Source organism: Nesoenas mayeri (genome assembly GCF_963082525.1).
Source record: "Nesoenas mayeri genome assembly, chromosome: 3".
Classification (NCBI taxonomy): Eukaryota; Metazoa; Chordata; class Aves; order Columbiformes; family Columbidae; genus Nesoenas; species Nesoenas mayeri.
In genome coordinates this window covers 117,105,892-117,129,115 of record NC_137544.1, presented here as the reverse complement: position 1 = coordinate 117,129,115, position 23,224 = coordinate 117,105,892, and the positions used below count along the sequence as shown (strand labels likewise).

General features: G+C 39.2%; 1 protein-coding gene across 1 annotated transcript in view; it reads left to right on the top strand.

Annotated features, from left to right (window-relative positions):
* PLCB1 (phospholipase C beta 1) overlaps positions 1-23,224 on the top strand; it is a gene marked incomplete at its 3' end in the record, with an annotated part of 356,829 nt that overhangs the window by 275,867 nt on the left and 57,738 nt on the right. The window contains exons 18-29 of the mRNA XM_080341590.1: positions 534-658; positions 1,271-1,425; positions 3,143-3,307; positions 5,215-5,314; positions 7,768-7,872; positions 8,633-8,742; positions 13,507-13,639; positions 14,483-14,536; positions 15,399-15,618; positions 18,914-19,094; positions 21,252-21,328; positions 21,421-21,510. Of these exons, the coding sequence (XP_080197716.1) occupies positions 534-658; positions 1,271-1,425; positions 3,143-3,307; positions 5,215-5,314; positions 7,768-7,872; positions 8,633-8,742; positions 13,507-13,639; positions 14,483-14,536; positions 15,399-15,618; positions 18,914-19,094; positions 21,252-21,328; positions 21,421-21,510 (1,515 nt within the window). The remainder of the gene's footprint in view (positions 1-533; positions 659-1,270; positions 1,426-3,142; positions 3,308-5,214; positions 5,315-7,767; positions 7,873-8,632; positions 8,743-13,506; positions 13,640-14,482; positions 14,537-15,398; positions 15,619-18,913; positions 19,095-21,251; positions 21,329-21,420; positions 21,511-23,224) is intronic.

The window sequence follows — 23,224 nt, the reverse complement described above, 5'->3', positions numbered from 1 at the left end:
GCAAGATAAAAAAGTGCCTTAAAGAAGATTAATGGAACGCTATTTCCACAGATAACCTGCAGCGTGTTCTCATCTCCGAGATTTGCAGACTCAGCTATAAGAAGTGCACACTCATCATTTCTGTCCAATGCTTATTCCAGAAAAGCACTTTTTAACTGAGCATCTCTCCCCCACCAGAATAAGATCTGTTGCTTATAGCTATTTGGCCTCTATAAATGCAGTCTTAGGAAACTCCAAAATTAGTAACTGTAATGACAAATGGAATGTTTTGAGTTCTTTTTAATGCATATGCCTGTGCTATTTCCCTGTTTTTTCTGAGTAGTCTGTACAGAAACAAACAGCACCTTTAGTTACCCTGTATTTATCATGTCTCCTACAAAACTGTGCACCTCTGGAAGCGTTATGGTTGCAGAAATTCAATAAGGACCCCACTGTCATTCTGTAAAGAGCACCTGCATTCAAATATTGCAGTCACACTTCCCTGCGAAGTGATTTTTGTCATATGTACTGTATCTTAACTGCTCACCGTTTAGATACAACAAAATGCAGCTAAGCCGAATTTACCCAAAGGGAACACGTGTAGATTCTTCGAACTACATGCCACAAGTCTTTTGGAATGCCGGCTGCCAAATGGTTGCTCTTAACTTCCAAACTGTAGGTAAGTTATGCTGGTCTCTAGATTTTGGAATTTGTACCTTACCACTTCCCTCCTACACTTTCCAATTCATAGGTAGGAAAGGCTTTATGCATCAAAAGATGTCTAATGATAGAATGTTACTACAGAGCTGTTAATTAACATTTTTTAACACCATTTTGTTTTTTATCTAGGAACATTCATAATTACCATGCTGCAGCTAGTGTAATACACATACATAATGCCCTCTATATTGTCATCATTTGTAAGTGGTTACCATTGTGCAGCATTTCAGATCTGGCAGGGGTTTTTTCCTGTGTCTTACAAAATCTCAGTATATCAAGGCATAAGGTACTTAGCAAATTCCACTTTAAAAATGAGTGTTTAAGAAACAAAGACATCTGGGCTCTTAGATGTACAAGTCACTTTTGAAATGCAATGTGTTGTCTTCCAAGGCTATGTCTGTTCTGAGACAGTGGATGTAATCACATCTGAAACCTCTTCTAACAAGCAACAGTGTGACATAAATAGCTGTTTACATCACAGTCACTTTGAAATTACAATAAATAACATTACTGCTTTTTTACGCTGTTATCTAACCAGGATGTTATTCTTATCAATATTTTTAACACCTAGATTTGTCTATGCAAATAAACATGGGAATGTACGAGTACAATGGCAAAAGCGGATACAGGTTAAAGCCAGAATTCATGAGAAGACCAGACAAACACTTTGATCCATTTACTGAAAGCATAGTGGATGGAATAGTAGCTAACACCTTATCTGTCAAGGTATGTGTGCCACCGGTAAAACTGCGCTCATGACAATGTTAGAGCTTAGATATATTTTTGTTATGCAGTGGCCTAGCGAATGACCGTACTAAGTCAAAAGAATAAAATGCATTTCATTTTATGGAGTGATATTTCATTTTTAAATTGCAGGATATCTTCTGCCTCACATTTCATATTGTAGAATAAATAAATCTATTTTTATGCGTATGTATTCTTTTCCACAGAAGTAGTTGGGAAGTGAATTCAAGAGTAGTTTGGCCGTGTTTTTAGTAATGAAGAGCTGAATTTAAAGCACGCTGTTATAAAGCGGTAGCTTGCACTGGAATGGCTACAGCAGTACACTATAATATAAATAAATTTTCTGGTTCCCTGTAAGTTCTCCAGCAGAACTGTGGAACCATAAATGTCAGCTGCAGTTCATTGCCAGCTCGCTTTTCTTCATTCCTTTTTAAGGGCCTCTAATGATGTTCAAGGACCACTAGGAACCTGCAAATTGAAGACTAGAGGGATAGATTGCATTGGCTATGACAGGATGATGAATTTATATATTGGGTATATCTCTAGTTATAAAAACATAAACTTTCTAAAATTCTGTTATTCCTTTAATGGGCTTGTCCATTAGAACAGTTTCCATATTATAGAATCCACCTGCAAAATATCCTCTTGTTTTCTTTTAGAGAAAGCAAGTATTTCCTCTCAGGCTGCAGACACAAGCGTAGCAGAGCAGTGCTGGGAGGAATATGAATAAAGGAAAAAGCTGATGACATGTATGGTATAAAACAAAATTGACTGTGTAGCAATGACCTTTTGTGGTGACCCGCAATCATGCAAGTTTTCAGGTCCCACTGTGGGTTTGGAGGCACTTTCTTCTGTGATTTAAGTAAATGGAGGTGGAAATCATTCAATAGCTCTTAGGAGATGCACAGCATTTTTAACAGGAATGTCACAAGTCAGCTGCTTCTGCCTGCTTGGTGAAGACTCCCCTGGTTATACTGTCATTGCCTATACAAGATGCAGTTGAGAATGGACTCGGATTTGTTTTAGGCAAGCCTGAATTTGTTAAGGTACAGTGACACTGCTACATATTCCTGTACCAATTTATTTTCTGCAGTAATTGCAGACTTTAACTTTTTAAAGCTGAAAGTTGTGTTTCCTAGTAAATATAGGACTGGGAAAGACCAGCTATTTTATCATGGTTTTGTTTTCATAGTGAAACTCACCCTCTGTGAGGAGCCGTTATTAAGATAGCGAATTTTTACCTTGTTTTCTCCCTTGCAGTTAAAAGGAAATGTAGTTTCTATGCTACTTAAACCTCTTTTCTTCCAGCATTTTTTGAACCTGTTGTTGCAACTGGATAGAGTGTTGAGAGTTCTCAAAGATGCTGTGTTGTGGAAATAGGCAGCCAGCTTGAGGAACGAGATCCAAACAACTGTTCCTGCTGAGGGAAGGGCAGCAGCATGATCTCAACCACATTATTGCTCATAGGGGAATTCAGGACCACGGGGTCACAGGAAATCGGGCCTCATAAGTTGCTTATTTTCTGTGTCTGCAATGTTAAACAGTGTTTTTTAGTTTATTGTGGATTTGCATTTGTTTTGGTTTTATTTTACATGCATACTCTCTGGTCCTTAATGAGAATTAATCATCTGCATTTCAGCCAGTCATTTCCTAATCCACCGAAGTGGTCTCTAGTGATCTTCCTTTATTTTGGTTTTAGATAATTTCAGGTCAGTTTCTTTCTGATAAAAAAGTCGGTACCTATGTAGAAGTGGACATGTTTGGCCTGCCTGTGGATACAAGAAGAAAAGCTTTGAAGACCAAGACCTCTCAAGGCAATGCAGTTAATCCCATCTGGGAAGAGGAAACCATAGTGTTTAAGAAGGTTGGTGTAACACTTGCTTCCCAAACATTCATTGTGCTCGTTTTATCACTGACCAGGAGAGGTCAGTGGACTAATAAAATTTTGCATTTGTTAGAAAGAAGAGAAAGAGATTCCAAATTGTTCTTTTTTGAACTGTTTATTGTTAACCGCTTGTGGTGTAATTTTGCTAATCTAGTCGTGCCAGCTCCTACTAAAATAAAGGAGTTTAAAGTCACCTTGATTCTTTCACTGCCACAGCCAGTAAGAGCAGACCTGTTGATGGTGCTTGCTATGGATGAGCAAGCACGGATCCCAGAGCAGTTTAGCTGAGTTACCATTTTGCCTTGGCTGAAGGGCCCTACTGCAAAGCAGATCCTGTTAACCTGTGAGCAAGACGATGTGAATACAGCTAGAACAATCTGGCTGTCCCAGCTAACATGTCCAAAGCAATCTGTTATTGTGCCGTATAAATACAGCCTAGGTCATGAAACCACATAAATCCCATCTGCTTGAAATGAGACGGAGGCTCCTGAGTTACTCGTGCAATTTGAACAATATTACTCAGACTCAATTCTCTAGCCTCTGAGGAGCAGAAAATACTGAGCGTGTTGTGGGATTGTGCAATGTGGATGTTTTATTGTGGTTCACGATATACTTGGCAGCCAGTTTTCTAGCAGGATTTCTGGGTTTTGCTTATTGGCACCTGTGGTTAAATGGATCCTGAGTCCAGGTGTTTGTAAAACAATTTCTTTCCTATTTCTCTAGGCAAATGTAGTTCACAGAGATGTTTATACAACTGGTACTTGCAGCCCTGCTTTCTAGGGAGTACAGCCCTTTTCCCTGAATATTTGGCCTTCTGAATGACTTTCCTTTGGCGGCCTGCCAGTGCTTAAGTTTGGAAACATCACTAGCATTTTCTTTCTGTAATGAACTTCTAATTAGTGTACTTCATTTCTCTATTTAGTTAACGATCATGCCTGACTGTCTCTATGCTCAGAGAAGCATACATTCCTATTTTTAGTAATCTTGAAAATAAATTAGAGAAACTCTTTGTTTTGGATCGTTGCTTTTTTGTTTCTTTCTTTCTTTCTTTCATTGTCTAGATAAATTTTAGCATATGTTCTGAAGAAATGCAAATATATGCCCAGGTTAAAAATATGTGTATTTGTATGTATATTTGCATCAAGTAAGAAAATGAGATTAATTATGCTGTACATTTTTTTTAAAGTAATATTAAAGATTCCTAACTTAGTAGGGTAGTTTAAGTAACCATTTTTTTGATTTCTTGTTTTCGTTTCTTCACTGTTTGGCCTTATTTCTTATGTAGTGCCAAGAAAGCATCCGCTGCTAGTAAACATCCTGCCTGATTAAATGTCTTTAGCCCAGCCATTGAGTGTGCACTTAAAAATCCTACTGGGGTTGACCTGGTTCATGTAATTCATACATTCACACTCTGCAAAACAGGTTGAGTTGCTTGTTGAGTTTTCAACAGTAATATGCCAATCAGTGACTTTTCTCAGAAGTAAGTAATCCCACTGGCACAAACACAAAGGAAAAAAACCCAACCAAACATGTTAGGGCTGTGAGTAATAAGCAGAGAACAAAGTGGCATTCAAGTGTGATAGGAGTTGAGCTGGCAAAGTCTCTTGTATCACAGTGAAAATGTACCGTCAAATTACTGGGTTCAACATAGTATGCACATGTCCCATGTCAAGTTTCTTGATTGAAAAATGTTTCTGTGAGAGTTATTTTGGCACACGGGGTGTATACACCCTGACCTCTTACATGGCAAGACCTTCCTATGGATGTGTAGCTGTTACTGTCTGCTAGACTGCACTTTCTTTTTCTATCTGTTATACAGCCTGTGTCTGAAAGGAGCTGTTTCATTCACTGCAGAAAGTTAGTAATGCAGCAATATTGCCTTCTAGGTTGTTTTGCCTTCCCTGGCATGTCTGAGGCTAGCAGTGTATGAAGAAGGAGGGAAATTTATTGGTCACCGGATATTACCAGTCTCAGCAATTCGACCAGGTAAACTTTTTTCTCCCTTGAGACGGATGTTTTGTAGCAAAAAGAAGCAGCAAGCCAGAATCCCAGTGCTGTAAATCAGCAAGAACTCTTCAGATTTATAGCAACTGGGGATTTGAATAATCTCACTCAACTTTGACAAGGAAAATACCATATTTCCCCAGAAATGTAAACTTGTAATGAGCCAGGAAAACCAATAGAATTAAGCATCAGAGGCATGGTTGGCACTTACTGGTCTCCAGTAGATGGTCACAATTTTATGCTAAAAAGTGCAATTGTACACTTCTAAGAGGAAAGAGGGCAGCAACAGCCAATTTTGATGTCATCTTTGTGAGAATGGGAGATTGCTGGGAATTAAAGCAAAACGTACTCCTTTAATGTAATTTTTACGTGCATGCAAGGACTGACCTATATGCAAGCTGTTGTATCTCTGCAAAACCTTTAAATCAACCCAAAATTGCTTTCATCTTTATTGCTGAAAATTTAAAAAAAGAAAAATCATTACTGGCCTCTTCCAAACCATATAATTATTCCTATTATAATTAGTGGCCACTTAACCGCAAATTGTCTTGTGCAACAACTCAGCCCTTATTTTCCAGGCCAGAGACTTGTTAGAGATGATGTTTCAGAGCACTGACATTGGCATTTTGAGCAAGAGAAGCGTTTGACTTCAGCTCCAGCTTTTCCAGTGAGGGGAGGGGAGGAAACTACATTAGGCCAAGCGTATGGGCCATAAACATGCTCCCAGCTTCACTCACGGTGGAAAAGAAAGAACATCTATGTCTACTCTGTACCTTATCTAGACAGTCCCAGCAATAGCACAAAGCTTACATGTCCCAGTTGTTGTCCGTATTATTCCTGGAGACCTGATATCAGGTAATGTATAGATCAGATCCTTCTCCTCTCCCTCTCCCTCTTCTTCTCTCTTTCTCCTACCCTGCTCTTGGCCGTGCAACCCTGGCCATTCTATTGTGCCACCTCTGCCAATCTCCACACCTTTTTTTTGTGAGCCAACTCAGCTTGTCAATCCAGCAGAAAACTCTCCACTGTGTTCTCGTGGCTTTATGGATATAATTGCCTCATGGAGGGATCTGTCAAGCTCCAGAGGAAGATAGGTGATTGGGGTGGGAAGGATTTCCCTCTTCTGATGGAACTGTTACCACAGCTGATCCTCTTTCATGGCACTGACCTTTCAGGCAGCAGGATCCATTCAGCAGAGCACTGAATCATGTACCTAATTTTAAGCTTGTGCTTTTTAGAACAAAGGCCACTGTGTTAAAACATACAAGGACTTTTGAGAGCTTTTTACCCGCAGGCCTATCTTCTGTCCTTTTGACTCCAGTAGTCATTAGTTTATAGCATGTGACATAGAACAGCGTGTTGATTTTAGTTTGCGTACGTGCTGAAAATTTGCTGGAGGAGCTTAAGAGAACTGAGAAGCCTTTGTAATTTCTGTCTTTTCTGAGAAGTTATTGAAAACTTTATCAAACTGTCACACAAATCCACAGAATTAGCATTATTCACAAAGCAAGGATTTAACCATTACTTTGAGGGGGAGTTGCTCACATCACCCAAATGGGGATGTCCCCAGGTCATTGCATCCTACTTGTGACTTGTATCTTGACACTGCTCCTATGTGCTGCTCCGTAGTTGTGCCTCAGAACAACTTCAGCCATGGTGCAAAGAGGCACCAGTTTGTGAGGCAGAGGATGCAGCTTTGCAGCACTGCACTTCAATGCTGTAACAGTTTGTTGCTGCATCTGGAGTTCCTTTTCTCCCACTCCTACCTGTGCACTTCCATCACTGTCTTCAAACTGGCATTAATACATCTGACCTTATGGTGAGGCATTGTGGGGAGATAAATTGGTGGAAGACCCTCCATAGCTTCTGAAGGCTGCTTTTTTTGGAGTCTAGTTCACTGAGCTGCCTATCTGCAAAGTCAGAAAAATGTCAGTGAGCAAGAGAAAGAGCAGGAGATGATGGTAGGTGGCTGGGGGAAGGGGTTTGGGGCTGCCCCATCTGTGGTGCCTTGCCATTAACTTGGCTAAGCTGCGCTTTAGTGTTTGCCCTCGCTCCCAGAAGACAGCCAGCTTTCTAAATAGACTGAAAATAACTCCCTTTACAGATATTATTTCTAAGATTGGTCACATGATAGGATTCATACACACACACTTTGTAGATATAGTGCCATATTGTCTGTTTTTTAAATTAGATACTATATTGTGGATGGAGTGTAAAAATAAAGAGAAAATACTGCAGTGTCATGTGCCTTTCTAACAGTCTCTGGTCTGTATACTTATCTCTGAAACACTTCAGGTAAATCTTTCCCTACCAGAAATCCCTACGGTTGCTTGCTCAGTTGGAGCCACACTATAAATAACAAAGGATAATATAAATACATTGGAAATGCCTGTGGAAGAGTTTATGCCCTGAACTGGTTGTTTCTTATTTTACAGGCTATCACTACATCTGTTTGAGGAATGAGAGGAACCAGCCTTTGACACTGCCAGCTCTCTTTGTGTACATAGAGGTCAAAGACTATGTACCTGATACTTACGCAGGTAAGTCTGTGACATTTGCCTGCTGGGAAATATGAAAGTTAAGTGAAACACAAAGTGAAGGTGGTGTAGATGACTTATCCCATATTGGGATAAGAGTCCTTTGCATTTGATGGATCATTGTCTCATCTCTCATATAAGATGGCCTGATTTATGGCAGCCTGCCTAAGGTTTAAGATTTGGGCCAGCTCTTTTATTTCCAGCAGATATTGTATGACTCTAAAGGGGGAAATACTCCAGGCATTTGCCATTGAAACACAAATGAAGCTTTGCTTACGTGGCACAGTAATAAGTAACTGTTTCCTAAGAGAAGTGCTGTGCTTAATGTAGAACATTGTATTTTGGAACTGGCTCTAAGCAAGGATGGGTTTAAAGACCGCACTGTGCATCTTCAATGAAAAACAGTATTCTGTAGAGCTATTCTGATTTTTTTTTTTTAAATACAGTGTTTTCACTAGCGTTCCTCTATGCCTCATGTGAAGCAGGATCCTACTTGGCTGGTACCTTAAGCTTTGAAAATCCTGATAAAACACTGTGCAGATAATGCATATCCACGTGACTCAGTCACAAGGTCCAAGAGAGGGTTCATGTTTGAGTATTTGTGCATGGTGGTTTACTCCACCTCACTGTTGTTTCTAGGACCTAGGTGATACCTATCAGTAGCAGATCCGTATGAAAAAATAGTGTCTCTTTCTTAAGCCCCAAGAAGTACTGGGACCATAGCATAAGGGGTTTGAAACTGAAGTATTTCCATTATTTCTAGATGTGATTGAGGCCTTATCCAATCCAATCAGATACGTAAACTTGATGGAGCAGAGAGCTAAGCAGCTGGCTGCACTGACGCTGGAAGATGAAGAGGAGGTAAAGAAAGAGGTAAGGAACATTTCAGAGTCTCTGCAAATTATGTTACAGAATTTAAAAGTACCTCTTTTGTTTAGAAGGAGAATTATTGAAAGTCCCTGGAAATTACGTGTGTTAATTCCTCCCCACAAGGGTGCTGAGGCACTGAACAGGCTGCCCAGAGCAGCTGTGCATGCCCCATCCCTGTGAATGTTCAAGAACAGGTTGCACAGAGCTTTGAGCAACCTGGTCTAGTGGAAGGTGTCCCTGCCCATGGCAGGAAGAACGGAACTAAATGATATTTAAGATCCCTTCCAACCCAAACCATTCTGTGATTACCTGAACACCCATAAACATCTCACCTAGAGTGAGACACGGATACATTACAGCTGAGAAGCATTTCACTGAAGGCAGCATGTTGTGCATAGAGCAAGTTACTGTTCAGTGGTAAAGAGACACCAAAAACGGGATGAAAAACCATGTTATGTGTGTGCTGATTTGCAGCTTTGCCGCATAGTAAATTAAATCTTCATAAGTCATTGCCTGTTGTTTTCCAGTGTGATCCTGAAGTTCCCCTTACAAAAAAGACATCTCAGCATCAATACCTTTTCCTGAAAATATTACAAATTTTCCAGAATTTCTGTCTGTGTTTCTGGAGAGGTTATCCAGATTATGGTGTCTCTTATACATTCTCCATGAGCAAATGTGCCCCAAAGAGACCTGGTATAATCATACAATAATTTAGATGGGAAGTGGCCTCTGGAGGTCAGTGATCCAGCCCTTCATATGTATTAGAAAGAGAGATGAAGAGGGAGAAGACCATAGGGTAAATAAAGGTTAAGACCTGTTCTATCTTAGCAGAAAAAGAGGTGTTGTGTGTAAAAATGCATTTTGTTATGAGTATAATTGAAAGTACTGACAGTTCAGCTTTTGTTTCTAATAAACTCTAAGCACATTCAAATGATCAGTCTCTCTGTTCCCGACATTGTCATTGGGATGTCTCCTAGCAGTGTTTGAAAAGATCAACCCTGTATTTTAAAGATTGCTTCTGTCAGATGTTGGGCGCATCATGTGAATCAAAAGGCACTCTGTACAGTTCTCTAGTGAAGATAGAGAAATGGTTTATAATCCTAAACTGCACTCAGCTCTGGTGTCTGTCTTCAATTCTCAGATGTGCAAAGCCTCATTAAACTAGATTTTGTAACCAAGAATACATTCCCAAAGCAGACCAGATGAGTGAAAGTCATTACAATTCAGTGGCCAACAATTTACTCTTCGTGCAGTGTCACAAGTTTGGCTGAATGAGGACACTCTGAAATGCTCAATAGCATCTTAGACATTTATCTAGGACACTCTACACATGAGATTCTATTTTAATAGCAAAGTCTTTTTTTTAACAGAATCCTTTAAATACCTTAGAGGTCATTTTTTACTTTTGAAAAAGTACAGATTTTCCTTGTCTACACAGGCTTATTTGTTAGTTAGAGAAATTCTGTCACAAAGTGTCTTCTAAAGCAAATGGGAAGAAGGAAAGATGAATTGTAGTGCTACCCACATGTCAAGGAGCTTGAAAGCTCATAGGATAAAGGAGCTTGTTTTTGGAGTAGCAAAGAAATATTTTTTTAAAAGAAAACTGTAATTATTGTAGTGGTGTGTTTGCTCAACCTGTATAACCAGTCAGCTGCAGTAGCAAGGGACAGATATAAAACGGCCACTTTAAGTGACAATCTAAATATGCCATTGTTAACTTCTGTTTATAAATGCCCATTCTGGGTAAGATATTTGGCAGCTGGGCTGTACTTGAGAATCTTGAATTGCCTGATCATGTTACACGATGATAACATTTTCTTCATCAGTCAGCCGAGCTGTTTTGTTCACTTACATTGGTCCACGAGAACCACGTCAGTTAATAATTGCAGGTATGTTCACTGGCAAAGTAGCTAAATAAACCCAACTATGTTTGCCAGAACTGTACACGTAAGTGCACCTGGATTAAATTTTCCTATGTACAGTTTCAAATTTACACACTCTAGATGTTTGTGTGCAAAGCTGTGCTGTCTCCTAGCACACATTTCACCTCCCCACACCCCTCTCCCTCCCCTCACACACATTTATCTATCTGAGCTGGGTTCTTGCAGCTGTCACAGGAAAACTGGGAGGTTTTTTCTTGGCTGTGTAGAAATTTAAACTGCAGCTCTGTAAGAAGTTCCTCAGGCTTCTTGTGAAACAGTAGTCAGATGAGCTACCTAATAGTGAATCATTTTGAACAAAACACTTAGCCTTTAGGCTTCAAATTACCCTGCCTGTTAATTATCAGTGTGATAACATAAACAGAGGATGTTGAACTGAAAAAATTGACAGCATCTTTTCTGTATTTATTTGCAATGTTCCCATCATGAGTGTAACGTGAATTCCTGCCTATAGCTTTCTGGTCAGTTCTTGCTTTCCAGCCTGGCTTTTAACTGTACTTATCTGGATTCAACATCCAGGTAGGGAATGCTGCCTTCTCTTCCCCTGCCTGGTGTCCTTTACAGACAGGAAGAATAAGCCATAGAAATTTGCAGAGAGTTTCTTGGGATGAATTAAACTCAGCCTAAAGTAGACTGACATCACTAGTTCATACGTTTTCACCTCCATAGTCCCAGGAACAGCAGCGTGTAGGAAATGCCAGCCGAAGTGAAGTGCATTTTGGCTGTGCCAAATTCAGGCATAGTTTTGCAAATCATCATGATCACACCAAGTTGTAGTAACAGAAATTAAATTGATCTGACTCTTGCTATAGGGAGACCATGCTCACGTTTGCTTATACTTTGCCCAGGAGGATAGAGGCAAACACTTAAGAACTGCCCACCTAGTCTGACAGTGCAGCACAGCAGAGATCTCCCAGCCCCAACACATTGCAGCTCCTTTTCTCTGGAGAAATAAAAATAAGACCTTACAGATATGTACCCATATGGGTATGTACCTTTCTACTTATTTGCTAAATACACTGTCTTTGAAAAGACATGGCAACATGTGGAATATAAAACTTTCTGTGAATATTAAAACTATAAATTATAAAGCTGGATTACATCATGTTTTCAAAAGAGCCTAAAATACTCTCTAGTAAGGAAAAATCATGTTTACTTTAGCATTCTGTGTGATGAATTATGAGAAGAGCAAGTGCTTTTTAATGAGATTAGATTGTTTGATGTAGTGAAAATTGCTCTTTATTCACTTCCTGATCCTGTCTCACATTTCTGCTTTAGTTTCTGAAAACACATGTTTTATGTACGAAACTGACAGGCTGTATTAATAGTTTCACAAGTGATGCAGCATTTTGCAGCACATACAAACCCAGTCCCCAAAAAATAAGTTAATACCCATTTTCCCGTGCACTGACTTTTGGGGCACAAACTTTACAGAAGTTAGGAATTCAAGCTTTATTTGTATTAAATGTTGATGACTCATATAGCACACATGGCTTTTATTAAACTGATGAATTGCATCCTGTAAGGAGTATATTTTAAGGAGAATTGAGGGGGTAACCATGTCTGTGTGTGTTTGTCACAGCTACAGATTTTGCCAGTCACGTTTTTCTACTGTCATAAAAGTTGGCTAGGTTGTGGTTTTCCTTCTTTTATTGCAGTCATTCCTGCTTGATATAAATTGAAGTCGTTGGCATTGTTTTGCAGTTGCATCCTGTTTCTCACTGCAGTATCTCCTATAATTTTAGTAGAAATAGGCTGTTGAGACAGAAATCCTTTTACAATATATAGCGTGTTATCAGGGCCAAGATGAAGGAAAGCGGCAGCAGGAGCAGCACAAACACAGATCAAAATGTATTTTGCCTCTGTTGATGTAGTGCAGGCTGATATTTTGCAAGTGCGGAGTAATCAAGGGGAAAAAAAACAACTCCAAGTGTGGTATCCTGCATCTGTATGTAATGTGATTACCATCAAAGAGTGAAATGAAAGCAGCTGAAGGAACAAATCCAAAACTACCCTTGGACACCATGGCAACTGGCCACTCGCTGGGACAGCGGGGAGGGGGGCTTGGCCATTTGGAACTAAAACTCACATTGAATGACCTTCTTTTTGCTGAGTGCTTGCTTAAAACCTGATGGTCACAAGGGAAATGATGGTATTCAGTGCATAGTACAAGGTATGCTGTAAGCCTGAAGGAAACTGGAGAGAAAGAAAAGATCGTGGAAAATGCTTAAATATTTGGATACCACAGATGTATTTATGCAGCAGGATGGAAGTACTGTTTACATATTATCCTTGGAGTGTACTTAGAAGAATGTAAGATCTTGAGAATCAGAAATATTCCTCTGTTCTGTAAGAACGGTGAATAATGGTAGCGCTGTGTGTATCTATGAAATTGAAAAGTAATTTTGTATACACATTTCATTCACAGCAGGGATTTGAGTAGCATTTTCATGCCAGATTCTACGTTATTTCTAGAAAGGTTTTATGGCAGAGAACAATGCTTTTCAATAAAATAGAGATTACACATCTGGTGCAGCTGATACATATTGTACTGAAAACTGTCCCTGATGAGTTATATCCACTTAAAATAAAAATACTTTTTCAGAATAATACATGCTCTATTTCTTCTTGAAATTTACTCTGCAAAAATTAACCACCTGCATTACTGCGGCTCTTAAGGCTACCTTTTTTGCTGTTTTCTGTTAGAATGACTTATATATAACATTTACAGAACGTTACATTTTAAAAAGGAGGCTGAACTAGACCTGCAAATAAATTTTAAGTCTTTTAGTTGGGAAGAGTGATGTAAATCATGATGTATTTTCAGGTTGACCATGGAGATTCACCATCTGAAGCAAACAATGAACCTAGGCCAACACCAGCAGAAAATGGAGTAAATTACACTGCCTCCCCTACACCGAAACCAGCAACTCAGGTTGTCCATAGCCAACCAGCACCAGGTAAAAAATAATTAAACAAACAAAAAAAACCCCTCCCATCTAGATAATATTTTTTCATCTGCTTTGTATCACGGTTTTTTTGTTGTTATAAAACAGGTAGAAATTGTCCCACCACTTTAGTATGCTGTTAGGGCCAGTCTTCTTCAAATATACAAATATCCTCTGTTTAAACGTTGCTTATGTGGTGGTACTGAAGTTCAATACAAGTAAGAAAATTAGCTGGGTTGTTTTTTGATGTTGTTGCAAGTGCAGGAATCTCTTTAAATTGTTTTTACAAAGATGCCTGATTTATGCATGTGGTTACATCTTATTCCATACACAAAATACAGTCTTAGATACTTCGTATTGACATATCACAGAATCACAGAATGTTAGGGATTCTCCTATAACAAATGCTTGTTAAACCACATTATAATGTTACGACTGTAGTCTTCATAGGCTTGATCTTCATAGGCTTGATATAACTGACTTCCAAGGAGCTGGATTCATCTTGTATAGAGAAATTTTGCACTGATATCATAGTATAGGGCAGTTGTACTAACTGTCAGCCTAATACCACTTTAAAGACTTGCATGAGTGATATCAGTGAGTTCAATATCATCCTCCTCATAAGTAAAACAAGAAGGCTCAGGTGGGTTTTTGGAAGGTTACCTTTTCATGTTGGTTCACAGGATTGGTGTTTTCCATGTTCTGCTCAAGCGACGTGTTTTCCTCAAATGATTAATAAATGCCCATGTGAGCATATGTCCTGTGTCACCTGCCATATTTTAATATGCAGTGAAGCAGAACAATAATGGCTATTGCTTTAAAGGAATTAGAATCAGTCATTTCTTTTACCTCTAGGTTCGGTGAAAGCACCTGCAAAGACAGAAGATCTAATTCAGAGTGTCCTCACAGGTAATAAATATACAGTTTATGCTGCATGAATGATACAGTTTCTTGCCAAGAGAAGCATATTTTTTATGAAATAGGCCATCTGGCTTAGACATTTCTTGGAGTGATTAGAACTGCAGTAACTCATAGAAAATGTACATACCATGTTTTCTTCCTCAGCTTTGAAGTTATTAAATGTTTGAGCACATGTTTAATGAGATCGGGATTGGGTGCCAACTGGGAAATTTTTTTAAATATCCCATTTTTATAGTTTCACAAGCTCCACATTACCATCTGATGGAGACAAAAGGCCAGCATTGTTATGAGAACAGAAGCTACATTTGCTTTTAATACTGTGAATAGTAGTGAAGCCATTTTAGCTCCATTAGCCTTGCAGTACTCCCGTTGCTCCTACAAAACTGAAATTACCATTACACGAAGCAAACTGGTCTGTCAGATAGTGCTCTACTGTCCGGAGTCATGTCCTCCAGCTTGGAGTTAGATTGCAAATCTCATAACTTGGTTTATTTTATAGTCATTCTCCTATGTTAGAACCCCCTCCGTGTCTGTAGACTTGCATTTAGGTGTGCAAAACAGATAAGACACACAAAATTCTGCGTGTTGATTGCCTCGTATTCATATTTTGCTACACATCTTAGTGTTTAAAATCTTCATCTCACTTCTAACTCTTACATCAAATTGGCCACAGCATTTTCAGTCTGATGAGCTTCTTTCCAGATAAGTCAGCTCAGTTTGAGGTAGCACATTTCACTTACGAGCAGTAAACAAGCATCCCTGGCTTCATTCCTGCTGATGGCAATTTCTGGGTTCTCTGAAATGATATGTTATTAGAAAATGGAAGTGGCTTTTGTTATTACCGTTGTAGAAGTGGAAGCACAGACGATTGAGGAGCTAAAGCAACAGAAGTCTTTTGTTAAGCTTCAGAAGAAACACTACAAGGAAATGAAGGACCTTGTGAAGAGGCACCACAAGAAAACCACTGACCTTATCAAAGAGCACACTGCAAAGTATAATGAAATCCAAAACGACTACCTGCGACGAAGAGCAGTCTTAGAAAAAACAGCAAAAAGAGACAGTAAGAAAAGGTATGTTGAACATAGCTTTCCTGTTCTTGGTGTTGGAGATCTTTACTCAAGTTGTCTTTTAGAATTGACTGTTAATATGGAAGTGATATTAGAGGAGGAGTATCAGTTCTGTGGAAATTCTGGTCAACACTTAATACTATAACTTAGGTGTGCTGGTGGTGAGAGAGACCCAGGCGTCAAAATAGGAACAAAACTTAGTCGTCTTTTATGCTATTTATGTGTAAAACAGATAAGCTAAATTTTCAAATGGAGAGCACTGTCTTCCAGTGAGACCCCTGGAAAAAACTTATGCTAGAGTAGAAAGCATCAGATGTATAATTAGGTGAAAGGAACACCTGGAAGTTATTAATGTCTAACTACTGTTTAAATGATGATTGATCCAGACCACTTGGGGATCTCATAATGACTGCTTGGCTTTGCCTCTGCATGCAAACCCCTTCTGTGCTGTGTCTCTTTCTAAGTCTTGCATGCCCTATCTCTTTGTGCGTGCTGATACAATTTTTATATTATTTAGTTAGGTACTAAGAAAAAATGAGAGTTGTTAGTTTGAAATGCAAAGGCTGTTGTGACTCATTAATCTTTCCATAATTATTGTCTCATTCATATCATAAGAACTATATGTTATTAAAGATCAATTCTTAACTCCTAGCAAAACATGTATACACTTAAGTACAATCAGTGTCTGATACTGTTAAAATTTAATTATAATCAGGTGGAGGTACCCTCCTAAATTTTTATTTCTCCCACTAGTGCAGCATTTTCATTTTAACATAATTTATTTTTTACAGTAATTAGATAAGCTCGAAAGTCCTTTAACCATTACATAAAATCCATATGGCTGCAGGTTTTGATGTGAAGACATTGAACGAACATACAAAAATAATTACGTGATACTTTTTGTAGGAGATGATCAGAGAAAAAGGCTGAAGGCACGTTGTGCCTGCTGACCTTGTTGATAGAATATCTTATTGTAAGTGACTGGGATTCGGGCCATAACTTGTCCCTAGGAAGGAGCTTATTCATTCATGCCGCCTGATGACAGAATGTCATTGGGCTTAATAAGAGCTTAACACTCATAATATATCTATGTTCAGCTGGCCTTAACTGTCACCAGTTTTTAGGCTTCCAGGTTCCACACTTGAGTTTAACAAACTCCCTTAATGAGTGTGTGTCCGCTGTACAGTGTTATTTTATCCGCTGTATTCTTCAACATCAACATGTGACACATATTGGTGGACAAAAGTGTCATGTTTCTTTTCTTTAGCATATTCTATTGAAATTCAAGCAGAACAACAAACTGAATAAATAAAATGACTAATTTATCTTTGACTAAAAATGATTTATTTTGTTATTATCTGACTATAAATCCATCATGATATCAGGCAATAAAACCCTGCAGTCTGTGATGTGGAGCTGTCACAGTGATTTCAGAGATGGGAAGTTTTATGTGCAGACACAGAGAAATCCGAAGGTTAAAAAAATCTGAGGTTGCATTTTAAAAAGGCAGGAATATATTTTTAGGGATTTTCATACTTGCAAGTACATATTATCTCAAGCAGCAGAGTTCTAACAAAATAGTATATCCCAAGGAAAAAGACAATTTTAATTATTTTAAATTATGATCAAAGCTATTTGCCTGTAACTGTAAAGTATAAATCACTACTTCATCAAGAGTCCCTGTATCAGATTGCTACACAAGTGTGTAGTCTCGGGTCAGGAACAATCCATGTTTCATGGCCTTGTCTAAAATTGGGCCAAGATTTAGTAAAGCCATTGCCTATAGGAAGTCTGAAGTATTTATTTATACACATATACAAGTGTTTTGCTGGTGGTGTTCTGAAGTTTCTATCATGTTCTTTAAAATACAGTATTTTAGCCAGCATTTAGGCCTTATTTCTTTTTCCCAAAAATACAGGAGAAATACCAGCTTTAAAACGTATCTTTAATGGCGCAAATGCTGACTTTTATATTCGTTAATGCTTTCTTCTGGCTCTGTATTTAAATTATCCTCACCTATCACACTGACACCACTTAGCCTGTTAGCAGAATATTCAAGTACAAGGAATAAAAAGTGGCTACCTTGGGTTTGTGTCCTCAGACAGACCAAAGCAGCTTCACGTTATTTCAGTGGCAGTAACTCTCTCTAATTGACGGCAGGCACCACCTTCAACCTGGGAGAGGGAAGAGAGGCAGCCAGCGTAGCAAGTTCTCTGCACTGTCATCTCTGCACATTTCTGAGTAGCAAACTTGTTCTCCTCACAGTGTCTGCCCTTTGTGTTCAAGGTTTTGCTGCTTTGTCCATCTCATGCGCTGTTCCTGAGGTTTCCCAGGCAACTCATTTAACACCCAAGTACAGCAGTAAATGCAGCAGCAGGGCAGGGACACAGTGTATTTATATTTATATTTATATTTATATTTATATTTATATTTATATTTATATTTATATTTATATTTATATTTATTTAAATGTTTTTCTTTTAGGTTTAGTTTATTGCTGGCCTGAGAATGATGCTGCTTTGGCCACTTATTTTTTCCTTGAGCACTTTAGTGTTGTCATGTCATGTCTCCTTTCACAATTACATCTACCCTTCCATCTAAAGAAAGAAAAATGTCCAAAATGTTTCCTCAGTGTTGCTTTTAAGCTTCTTCATTATATTTTTCCTTTGCTCCTATGTGCTGCCTTCTGAAATTTATCCCCCACTGGGGTATTAACTTTCCTCCTGAAGTCAGCAGTCCACAGAGCACTTTCCTCTGGCTGTGCTATGCGTGGCATTTCCTGAACGGCGGAGATGGTACCAAATAAAGGGATGTTCCTACCATTTTAAACATTTTATAAATGCAGATGTAAAGTTATGTTGTTAAATTTTATGCAAGGATGACTCAGGTTTCAAAATACTCAGCGCTCACCATTTCTGCTGAGGACTGTGCAGCTTTGAAGTTCAAGTCTGGAAGTAAATAACACGTTCCATGGGCATCTGTTTATGGGAAATGTTGGCAGCTGCATTTATAGCTCATTTATACAAAGTCCAGTTCACACCACCATGATGGGTTAGTAAAACGAGGTTTAGAAGTGATAGCCATCCCATTAATAAAATGATAGCACTATTTTTTTCCTAAAAGATGAAATTATTTGACTTATTAGAGCTAAATCGTCTTCCGGCCCTATATGTGGTGCTGAGAAGCTTGTTAATGGGCCACATATAACCAGTCGCCTTAAAAACAAGGTATAAATATGGGACACAGTGCACATGCCTAGTGACTTAGACCTTGGTGGCGGGTGTGTGTGTCTTTGCAGATCTGAAACAGGCAGCCCAGACCACGGTTCTTCGACTATCGAACAGGAATTAGCTGCGCTTGACTCTGAAATGACCCAGAAGCTCGTTGAGCTGAAGGAGAAGCAACAACAGCAGCTGCTAAATCTCCGACAGGAGCAATATTACAGTGAAAAGTACCAGAAACGAGAGCACATTAAGCTGGTACGTTTGTTATGCTGTCTGCTTTTCTTTAGCGAGCTCAGGGTGAGTAATGAAAGCAGCATGACATTATATTAAGTGGGGCTTCCTCTTACGTGGGGACCATTTTGCAGCTTGATTTCCCTGTGGTCTGCTACAACTTCGAGCGCTTGTTGTGTCACTTTGTCGCTAACACTCGTAACAATCGGAAGGCTTTGGATGAAAGGCAGAAAGGCAATGGGGTTATTACTACGGCTAACACAGAAAGCCCTTACCTCTAGTTAAGTAAGTCTCAGTTAACTGAAGCTTTTGGATGATGTTCCCATTTTGTTCTGCTGCTTTTTTAAACCTGCAGCACTCAAGGAGGCAGGATTAGCTGGAAAATAAATTGAAACACCGTGAAAATAAAGGAATGAAAATAGATTCAAACATTCCCCAGGGCACAGAGTTGTGCCAAACAATGTCCCTGTTGCAGACAAATGCTTTAAGAGGATGCAGGACATAATCTGTATATGGTGAAGAAATATTTTGTGTCCATCACTCCAAACCAGCTTGTGTTTTTACAGCTGGAGTTTGACTCACAGCTACAGCGGGATCATGGGCCCTCTGAGCTGAAATAGAGGAGCTTGGGCAGATGGCAGCTGATGCTGATGGATATTCTCAGGCAGAAAATAACATTTTTAAAGGGTGTTACGGGAGTGCAAACTGTTTCTCAACTCCAGACAATCCGCTCTCACCATTTTTTTCCTGTTATATGATGTTTTGCCTCATTACTGTTGGATGAAGTGATTTGTCTACTCTGCCATCCAGAAAGAGCAGGTTGGAGGAGTGATACGTGTGGATTTTCACAGATTCATTCCCGTGGATCGCAGCACGGTGCTGCAGCTCCGAAAACCCCCCTGTTAGCACCAGTTGTGCGTGAATCACTTCAGCTTTAGCCAACAGGAGCTGCTCCAGTGTGGGTGCATGGATGCGGTTCCCTGTGCTGCATGGAGAGAGCCCGCATTCAAGGAACGATTGTTGGCTACGTCACGGGGATTTTAATTTTTATGAAAACAAAGCATTTTGGACCTGCATAATTGAGCTTTTATTCTAAGCTAACTCGTTTCTCATTTCAAAATGGGAAATGGCATTTCTCAAAGCACAGTTGCATTTTCAGCATTGTCCAGTTAGGTAGTGTCAGGATAAATTCACACTTTAGCGCAAAACGTTCAGTTTTCCCTCTAAACTGTGGAGGAGTTAATATTCTGATTAAAATATGCTTTACAGCCAAGAGATTGTGATGTCTTTCTTTTAGAGGAGAGCCTGTTGTTGGTATCTTTCTTCTTCTATCTAAGGAATGAAAAGCTGGATCAGACCAACCAGGCATTATTATACATGCTCTGCTTCATCGTCCTCAGAGGATTATTTTACACAATCAAACATGAACTAGAGGGGGGTGATCGAACCAAATTGGTCCCGTTTTCCACTTTAATTCACCTTTCATTGAACTTGCACACAAACCCTGTCCTTGTGTCCTTTCCCTTCAGCATCACCACCACAAGTGTATTTTCTATGAGCAGGTTCAAGTTGAATGAGGTTGGCCCCGTTGCTGCACAGCAGATTTCAAACCCATGACTCAGATTTTTTGAGTCCATCATTCTGTGATCAAAACATAGGCTTATGCTTATCTACAATTAGCTTTAATGCATGAATTTTCAATGTCCACTTGACCAGCCTGAAGTCCAAGCCGTTCTGTGTAACAGTGCTCAATGCAAGAGGAATGTTTTCAGCAGTCCCAGAAAACCGGGAGTATTCAGTGACACAGGAATTCCGTTTGCAATCTATATTGTGTAAATTCAGTTTGTGACCATTGGATTTATCATGGGCATTTTAATTCCTTGCAAAGGTAAAATCTGCAAAAGATATTTTGGTGTTACATTTAGTATTTTGAAACTATATCGCTTTGGTGTACAGAGTAGTAGTTTCTCTGTAAGTTGGACGTACACAAGTCTCGTTGAACTCTACAAGTTACAAATGCGTTTACACCAATGAGAATGTTTACTGGTTTTTGATTGTTGCTAATTAATGAGAGAATTGTGTAACACTTTCCTGTCTGCTGCAGACTTTTGAGGAAACTTAGATGCATGTATGATGTTTAGCTGAAAATACATGTTTTTGTTTCTTGGGATTTTTTTGTAGCTTATTCAGAAGTTGACAGATGTAGCAGAGGAGTGTCAGAACAGCCAGCTAAAGAAACTGAAAGAAACATGTGAAAAGTAAGGTGCTATTCCCCTTATAATTGATTGCTAATTTGTGTGGGGTTTGTTTAGATACATTTTGAACTTGCCTTTATTTTTTTGCACTTTAGAGAAAAGAAAGAATTGAAGAAAAAAATGGACAAGAAGAGACAGGAGAAGATCACAGAAGCAAAGTCCAAGGATAAAAATCAAATGGAAGAGTAAGTATATCCTTAGATACATATCTTTATATGTTGTGAGGAGACACAAGATTTTGCACAAATGGAAAACCAAAGAAAGGTCTTAACCCTAAATACGAGGCAGCTTTTAGTCAGACTGTAATACCTCAGCAGAACACTGGAGTCCTTCTTACTTCCGCTAATACTAATTTAATTTCCTGGGGCTAATCTAATCTTCTGTTCTGCGAGAGCTGAGAGCCTGGGTCAGGTGCAGAGCTGCCGAGGAGCGACACGGGGACGTGTCAATGAGCGACACGGGGACGTGCCAATGAGCGACACGGAGACACACTGATGTGCGGCATGATAGAGTGAATCACCGCCATGCTGTTCATCTAGACGCTGTTCCTCTGAGCATAAATAGGCTTAATGGCTTCATTTTCTTCAGGGTTTGATTTCACCTTAGGTTTTTATTTGTGAGTTATCTTTTCTTCTTAACTCTGTTAAAGCTGCTCTCCAGAAGCAATAGCAGCAACACACTAGAAGGTTTGTTCTACTTTTGTGACAAATTCCCCTCAGATACCGTGCTGCTGCTTCTCCTCCAGTGCCAGTGTTACACAGTGTGCACTGACTTGGGGTGGAAGGCAAAGCTCAGCTCTCAGGCTACAGTTCTCTGAACAGGGACAGGAATACTAATTTCATTTATGCACCACCAGACAATACAAACTGTAGTTGTGCGAGTTGAGTATATTCTTCCCAAGGGCATAGTATCTACATTTGTTTGTCCTCCTTCAGTTGTTTTGGCAAGAAAATGGAGCATTTTAATCTTTTACTCTTTGCTAGGATATTCTTGTTACCAGTTTTTATTTTAGTAATATTTAAAAATACAGGAGGAACAAAAAACCCCCTAAATCTTAGCTTTACCATGTAAAAAAGATGCAACCGTGTTGCGTTTGCCACATCTGAAAACGTTTATACAGATTTTGGAGCTTCTCAGCATAGAATGTGTGTATTTGGTACTGCTGAAAGAAGGTCACGCACACACCATGAACTGCAGCAGATAATTCAAGAATCGATATTATAGAATTTTAATAAACGTCCTAGAAAAAAAAGATAACTAAATGAGAATAATTAATTATGAAAAAAGGGAGAAATGCTTAATATGGTTAAAGCTGGTAAGAGACCATGGAAGTCATATTAGAAAAAAGTAGTTAGTCGTGATGAAAATATTATTGTGGTAAAAATCAATTGCAATAGGAAATGATTTGCTGAGAGGTTAATGAGACACCAGTGAGAAAAGCCAAAACCAGACAAGTAGAAATTGTTTTTTGTTTTCCTTTTATTTTGTTCTCTTTTTTCCCAAGGGCTCTCCTGTGCCAGGCATTTCACAGTGCCCTTGGGAAAGGTGGCATGGGGACTACATGGGAAACTCAGCTTTCCTGTGTCGAGTGGCGCGGTTCATTCTCGCCCTCGCAGTACGACAGAGGAGCGAGACCTTCTGGTGAATGCCATTCGAGTCATCTGGGCTAGGCTAGGCTGTTGGTTGTTTGCAGCTTTTACACAAATCTGGGAAACAATATGACACGGAGATAATACACTGCATTAATTGTTCTTAATGAATTTTTCTTATTCCTACATGCACCCAGGGCTTGTGTAACTACCTAAAACCGTGAGATTTTAGTGCCACCCAAACAGTAATTCACTGTTCTTGACTTAGGCAATGAGGTGTTAGAGTACTGTCCTGAATCTCACTTTTCCA